General features: G+C 42.2%; 1 protein-coding gene across 1 annotated transcript; it reads left to right on the top strand.

The window, feature by feature from the left end:
* Positions 1-5,234: 5,234 nt before the first annotated feature.
* On the top strand, positions 5,235-6,304 carry LOC124771280 (piggyBac transposable element-derived protein 4-like). Its single transcript, XM_047249303.1, has 2 exons — positions 5,235-6,129; positions 6,216-6,304. The coding sequence occupies exons 1-2, from the start codon at positions 5,235-5,237 to the stop codon at positions 6,302-6,304; spliced, it is 984 nt and encodes a 327-aa protein (XP_047105259.1).
* The last annotated feature ends 1,267 nt before the right edge of the window (positions 6,305-7,571 follow it).

The raw sequence follows: 7,571 nt of genomic DNA, 5'->3' as shown, positions 1-7,571 counted from the left end.
GATGTTTCTCTTAAGATACACAAAGAGTGGCGTATCGATTTGGGCAGACTGGCAACAGTACGTAAAAAATGTGTCGTTGGTGAGCAACTGGCAGGAATCACTATGAATCTCTTAAGGTAGCCAATGGTTCGTCACCAGCAGAATCACATCTTGAAAGTCAAGAAACCCCTGGCAAGTGTAACGAGGTTTCTCTTAAGATACACAACTAGTGGCGTATCGCTTGCGGTAGACTGGCCACAGTATCTAAATAATGTTTATTTGGGTGAGCAACTTGCAGGAATCATTATGACACTCGTAAGGTAACCAATGCCTCGTCACCAGGAGAATCGTATCAACAAACTCGAAGAAACCCTGGCAAGAGCAACGATGAATCTGTTAAGATTCGCAACAAGTGACATATCGCATCTGGCAGATTGCCCACAGGATGAAAGAAGTGTGAATGTGTGTGAGCAAATGGCAGGAGTTACTAATCCTCTCTTACGGTAGACAACGCCTCGTAACCAGTAGTATAACATCTTCAATGTCAAGAAACCCCTGGCAGGAGGAACGTTATATCTCTACAGATAAACTACTAGTGGCATATCGGTTTGGGCAGACTGGCCACACTATCTAAGAAATGTGTATTTGGGTGAGCAACTGGCAAGAATCACTATGACTCTCTTAAGGTAGCCAATGCCTCGTCACCAGTAGAATGACATCTACAAAGTTAAGAAATACCTGGAAAGAGTAACGACGATTCTCTTAAGATACACAACTAGTGGCATATCGCTTCCGGCAGACTGGCCACAGTATATAAAAAATGTGTATTTGTGTGAGCAACTTGCAGGAATCACTATGATTCTGTTAAGGTAACCAATGCCACGTCACCAGGAGTATCGTATCAGCGAACTCGAAGAAACGCTGGCTGGAGGACCAATGACTCTCTTAGGATACACAACTAGTGACATGTTGCACCTCGCAGATCGGCCACAAACAGAAATTGGTGTCAATTTGTGTGAGCAAATGGCAGGAGTAACTATTCCTCCCTTAAGGTAGACAACGCCTCGTCGCCAGTAGTATCACATCTTCAAAGTCAAGACACCCCTGGTAAGAGTATCGATGTTTCTTTTAAGATACACAAATAGTGGCGTATCGTTTCAGGCAGACTGGCCACAGTATGTAAAAAATGGGTATTTGGGTGAGCAACTGGCAGGAATCACTATGACTCTCTTAAGATAGCCAATGCCCCGTCACCAGTAGAATCATATCTTCAAAGTCAAGAAACCCCTGGCAAGAGTAACGATATTTCACTTAAGATACACAACTAGTGGCGTATCACTTAGGGCAGACTGGCCGCAGTATCTAAGAAATGTGTATTAGTGTGAGCAACCGGCAGGAATCACTATTACTCTCTTCAGGTAGCCAATGCCTTGTCACCAGTACAAACACATCTTCAAAGTCAAGAAACCCCTGGTAAGACGAACGATAAATCTTTTAACATACACAACAGGTGGCGTATCGCTTCAGGCAGACGGGCCACTGTATCTAGAAAATGTGTATTTGGGTGAGCAACTAGCAGGAATCACCATGACTCTCTTAAGGTAGCCAATGCCTCGTCACCAGCGAGAATCACATCAGCAACTTCAAGAAAACCCTGGCAAGAGTAACGATGTATCTCTTAAGGTATTCAACTAGTGGCGTATCGCATCAGGCAGACTGGCCACAGTGTCTAAAAAATGTGTATTTCGGTGAGCAACTAGCAGGAATCACTATGACTGTCTTAAGGAAGCCAATCGTTCGTAACGAGTAGAATCACATCAGCAACTGCAAGAAACTCCTTGCAGCAATAACGATGTTTGTCTTATGATAAATGAATATTGGCATAGCGCTTTGGGCAAACTGGCCACAGTATCTAAAAAGTGTGTATTTGAGTAAGCAACTGGCTGGAATCACTATGAGTCTCTTAAGGTAGACAACGCCTCGTCACCAGTTGAATTACATCTCCAAAGTCAAGAAATCCCTGGCAAGAGTAATGATGTTTCTCTTAAGATACACAAAGAGTGGCGTATCGATTTGGGCAGACTGGCAACAGTACGTAAAAAATGTGTCGTTGGTGAGCAACTGGCAGGAATCACTATGAATCTCTTAAGGTAGCCAATGGTTCGTCACCAGCAGAATCACATCTTGAAAGTCAAGAAACCCCTGGCAAGTGTAACGAGGTTTCTCTTAAGATACACAACTAGTGGCGTATCGCTTGCGGTAGACTGGCCACAGTATCTAAATAATGTTTATTTGGGTGAGCAACTTGCAGGAATCATTATGACACTCGTAAGGTAACCAATGCCTCGTCACCAGGAGAATCGTATCAACAAACTCGAAGAAACCCTGGCAAGAGCAACGATGAATCTGTTAAGATTCGCAACAAGTGACATATCGCATCTGGCAGATTGCCCACAGGATGAAAGAAGTGTGAATGTGTGTGAGCAAATGGCAGGAGTTACTAATCCTCTCTTACGGTAGACAACGCCTCGTAACCAGTAGTATAACATCTTCAATGTCAAGAAACCCCTGGCAGGAGGAACGTTATATCTCTACAGATAAACTACTAGTGGCATATCGGTTTGGGCAGACTGGCCACACTATCTAAGAAATGTGTATTTGGGTGAGCAACTGGCAAGAATCACTATGACTCTCTTAAGGTAGCCAATGCCTCGTCACCAGTAGAATGACATCTACAAAGTTAAGAAATACCTGGAAAGAGTAACGACGATTCTCTTAAGATACACAACTAGTGGCATATTGCTTCCGGCAGACTGGCCACAGTATATAAAAAATGTGTATTTGTGTGAGCAACTTGCAGGAATCACTATGATTCTGTTAAGGTAACCAATGCCACGTCACCAGGAGTATCGTATCAGCGAACTCGAAGAAACGCTGGCTGGAGGACCAATGACTCTCTTAGGATACACAACTAGTGACATGTTGCACCTCGCAGATCGGCCACAAACAGAAATTGGTGTCAATTTGTGTGAGCAAATGGCAGGAGTAACTATTCCTCTCTTAAGGTAGCCAATGCCCCGTTACCAGTAGAATCGCATTTCAAAGTCACGAGACCCCTGGCAAGTGTAACGATAATTCTCTTAAGATACACAACTAGTGGCGTATCGCTTCAGACAGATTGGCCACTGTATTTACAAAATGTGTATCTGGGTGAGAAACTACCAGGAATCACTATGTCTCTCTGAACGAAGCCAATGCTTCGTCAACACGACAATCACATCAGCAACTGCAAGAAACCCTGGCAGGAATAACGATGTTTGTCTTAGGAGTAAGAACTAGTGGTATACCGCTGTCAGCAGATGGGCCACAGTATCCAAAAAATGTGTATTTGGGTGAGCAACTGGCAGGAATCACTATGACTCTCTTAAGGTAGCCAAAGCTTCGTCACCAGTTGAATCACATTTTCAAAGTCAAGAAACCCCAGGCAAGAGTAACGATGTTTCTCTAAAGATAAACGAGTAGTGGCGTATCGCTTCAGGCAGACTGGCCACAGTATCTAAAAAAACGTGTATTTGGGTGAGCAACTGGCTGTAATCAATATGGCTCTCTTAAGTTAGCCAATGCCTCGTCACCAGGAGATTCATGTCGCCAAACTCGAAGAAACCCTGGCCAGAGCGATGATGACCCTGTTAGGAAACACAATTAGTGACATACCGCATCTGGCAGATTGCACACAGGAAGAAAGTAGTGTGAATCTGTGTGCGCAAATGGCAGGAGTAACTATTCCTCCCTTAAGGTAGACAACGCCTCGTCGCCAGTAGTATCACATCTTCAAAGTCAAGACACCCCTGGTAAGAGTATCGATGTTTCTTTTAAGATACACAAATAGTGGCGTATCGTTTCAGGCAGACTGGCCACAGTATGTAAAAAATGGGTATTTGGGTGAGCAACTGGCAGGAATCACTATGACTCTCTTAAGATAGCCAATGCCCCGTCACCAGTAGAATCATATCTTCAAAGTCAAGAAACCCCTGGCAAGAGTAACGATATTTCACTTATGATACACAACTAGTGGCGTATCACTTAGGGCAGACTGGCCGCAGTATCTAAGAAATGTGTATTAGTGTGAGCAACCGGCAGGAATCACTATTACTCTCTTCAGGTAGCCAATGCCTTGTCACCAGTACAAACACATCTTCAAAGTCAAGAAACCCCTGGTAAGAGGAACGATAAATCTTTTAACATACACAACAGGTGGCGTATCGCTTCAGGCAGACGGGCCACTGTATCTAGAAAATGTGTATTTGGGTGAGCAACTAGCAGGAATCACCATGACTCTCTTAAGGTAGCCAATGCCTCGTCACCAGCGAGAATCACATCAGCAACTTCAAGAAAACCCTGGCAAGAGTAACGATGTATCTCTTAAGGTATTCAACTAGTGGCGTATCGCATCAGGCAGACTGGCCACAGTGTCTAAAAAATGTGTATTTCGGTGAGCAACTAGCAGGAATCACTATGACTGTCTTAAGGAAGCCAATCCTTCGTAACGAGTGGAATCACATCAGCAACTGCAAGAAACTCCTTGCAGCAATAACGATGTTTGTCTTATGATAAATGAATAGTGGCATAGCGCTTTGGGCAAACTGGCCACAGTATCTAAAAAGTGTGTATTTGAGTAAGCAACTGGCTGGAATCACTATGAGTCTCTTAACTCTTTGGAGCACGGTGGTATACATAGTATACCACCTTTTGAAAATTTTCTTGGCTCTTTGCACAGTGGTTTAACTGCACGACCACCACTCTAATATGCTCACCTAGTTCTCTACTTATCAGACAGATGGCACTCACTGCCTATAAGGAATCCGTTCCCGCCAAGAATTGCATAGATTACAACTGTGAAAGCTGCGTGCTGAGTTGTGCATGGTTTTTGCGTGTGAATAGTGGTTTATAACGAATTTCTTGTTGCGCCTGTGTTTTTTCCATATCTTGGACGTCACAGCTACGGTATGAACCCATGTATACATTCATATGCACAATCTTCCGTTATTTATATACAATTTATTTTGGTGGTATATTATTTGTACCACCGTGCATGTAGCAGTATTCTATTGCATTTCGTTTCCTAGTATAAAATTCGAAATCCTCCGCTACAAAGTTTAGTTTTTAATTGTGTTGTGACTTATTTTAGCTCTTTCTCCATTTTGTTTTGCTTACGTATTCTTTACTTGGATTCAGGCTGTTGTTTGAAAATGAAAATGTCAAGAAGAGGCTTACGAGATGAAGAAATCGAACGATTATTGTGTGAAATTCCATCAGACGAGGATTCCACTGTTGACACCACAGATGACGAATCTGATTATGAAGCAAGCATTGTTGCGGAGGCTATTGTGTCGTCTGAAGGCGAAGTTTCAGAGAGCGAGGAAGAAAGTGAGTCCACTCCGCCAAAACGCGCTGCTGACACAGCGCCAACTTGGGGACAACAATTCAATGCTACCTCAGGAATGCAGTTCGACAGTGAATCAGGACCAAGTGCTTTTATTAGGGACATTGATGATCCAGAACCTATCGATATATTCGAAAAAATATTTCCAAAAGAGCTAGTTGAGCTAATCGTTTTCCAAACAAATTTATATGCGACGCAATCTGGCAAGTCTTTCACTCCAACAACTGACAATGAAATACGAACTTTCCTGGGAATCAACATTTTGATGGGTATAAAGCGTATGCCAGCATACAGAGACTACTGGTCTAGTGCCCCAGAACTTCATGATCGTTATATTGCATCTCTGATGGCAGTAAATCGGTTTGGATGGTTACTGAGGAACATTCATCTGAATGATAACACATTGCATCCAGAAAAAGGACACCCAGGTTATGACAAACTGTACAAGCTGCGACCAGTGATCAAGATACTATCTGAATCTTTTTCCAAGTGTTACCAACCCAGCAAACACCTAGCAATTGATGAGTCAATGATCAAATTCAAAGGCCGCAACAGTATGAAACAATACATGAGAGATAAACCCATAAAGCGTGGTTACAAAGTGTGGATGCTGTGTGACAAGACCTCTTACAACTTGAAATTTGATATTTACACCGGAAAAGTAGGTGACACAGTGCAAACAGGCCTTGGGGAGCATGTAGTGCTGAGTTTGTCCTCTGAACTCGTAAATAAAGGCCATTATCTTTATTTCGACAACTATTTCAATAGCTATAACTTGTTGGCTGGTTTACAGCAGAGAAACATATATGCCTGTGGGACAGTTCAACCAACAAGGAAACATTTACCCAAATTAAAAACAGACAAAGAATTAAGCAGAGGTGAATTTGACTGGAGGGTCAGCAACTGTGGCATCCTCTACTTGAAGTGGAAAGATAAGAGAGCTGTTCATCTCCTTTCAAATTTTCACAGTCCTGAAGTTACTACAGTGACTCGCCGTGAAAGAGATGGTTCACGCATAGAGCTACCTTGTCCTCAAGCAGTGATGGATTACAATGCACACATGAACAATGTCGACAAGTTCGACCAACTGAAAAAATCATATGAAATAAGCCGGAGAAGTAAAAAGTGGTGGCACCGAATATTCTTTCACCTGCTTGATGTCAGTATCGTCAACAGCTATATAATTTGGAAGGAACTAGGCGATAGAGAAAAAATGACTGCCAAAGTCTTCAGGATGAGTATCCTGCAAAGCTTAGTAACCCAGAAAACACCATTGAGGCCATCTAGACTTCATGAGAGTCAAGTCCACGTAAAGAAAAACAAGCCATATGTTTCCTCACGCCAGCGTCTCGACAATTCATCCCACCAGCCAGAGCGTACTACCGCCAGACGTTGTGCGAAATGCAGTACAAAAAAGAAGCAAGTGCGCACTTTCTGGATGTGCGCTGAATGCAAAGTGCCTTTGTGCCTTAGCAAAACAAAAAGGTGCTTTCAAGATTTTCACAAAAAGGAATAAGAAACATATTTTATTTGTAAGGTTTGTAATTTGATTTTGTATTGTAAATGACCAATTGCCAGAAATAAAATTATTTTACATTAATTATACTAATTATTACTGCTTAGAGTAGAATTTAAAGGTGAGTTACAAGCACAAACCAAGATATCTCAAAAACTTTAGGTACGGCCCTAAGTGGCATGGTGGTATATTATATATACCACCATCTAAAACCAAAATCAATACAATAAAAAATTTTAATTCATGTTTTCCTTTATTAGCAACCCCACCAGACATAGAAAATGCATGTTTTATTAAAAAATTAATTAAACATAAAATCTGTGCATCAAAGAGTTAAGGTAGACAACGCCTCGTCACCAGTTGAATTACATCTCCAAAGTCAAGAAATCCCTGGCAAGAGTAATGATGTTTCTCTTAAGATACACAAAGAGTGGCGTATCGATTTGGGCAGACTGGCAACAGTACGTAAAAAATGTGTCGTTGGTGAGCAACTGGCAGGAATCACTATGAATCTCTTAAGGTAGCCAATGGTTCGTCACCAGCAGAATCACATCTTGAAAGTCAAGAAACCCCTGGCAAGTGTAACGAGGTTTCTCTTAAGATACACAACTAGTGGCGTATCGCTTGCGGTAG

This window comes from Schistocerca piceifrons, unplaced genomic scaffold (genome assembly GCF_021461385.2).
Source record: "Schistocerca piceifrons isolate TAMUIC-IGC-003096 unplaced genomic scaffold, iqSchPice1.1 HiC_scaffold_907, whole genome shotgun sequence".
Lineage (NCBI taxonomy): Eukaryota > Metazoa > Arthropoda > Insecta > Orthoptera > Acrididae > Schistocerca > Schistocerca piceifrons.
This window is presented reverse-complemented; position numbering and strand designations above follow the sequence as displayed.

Bases quoted from the DNA above. Each gene is read 5' to 3' on its own strand.
- LOC124771280 (XM_047249303.1), top strand. From the start codon at position 5,235: ATGTCAAGAAGAGGCTTACGAGATGAAGAAATCGAACGATTATTGTGT. The intron at 6,130-6,215 runs GTTTGTCCTCTG...GCTGGTTTACAG, and splicing joins TGGGGAGCATGTAGTGCTGA to CAGAGAAACATATATGCCTG.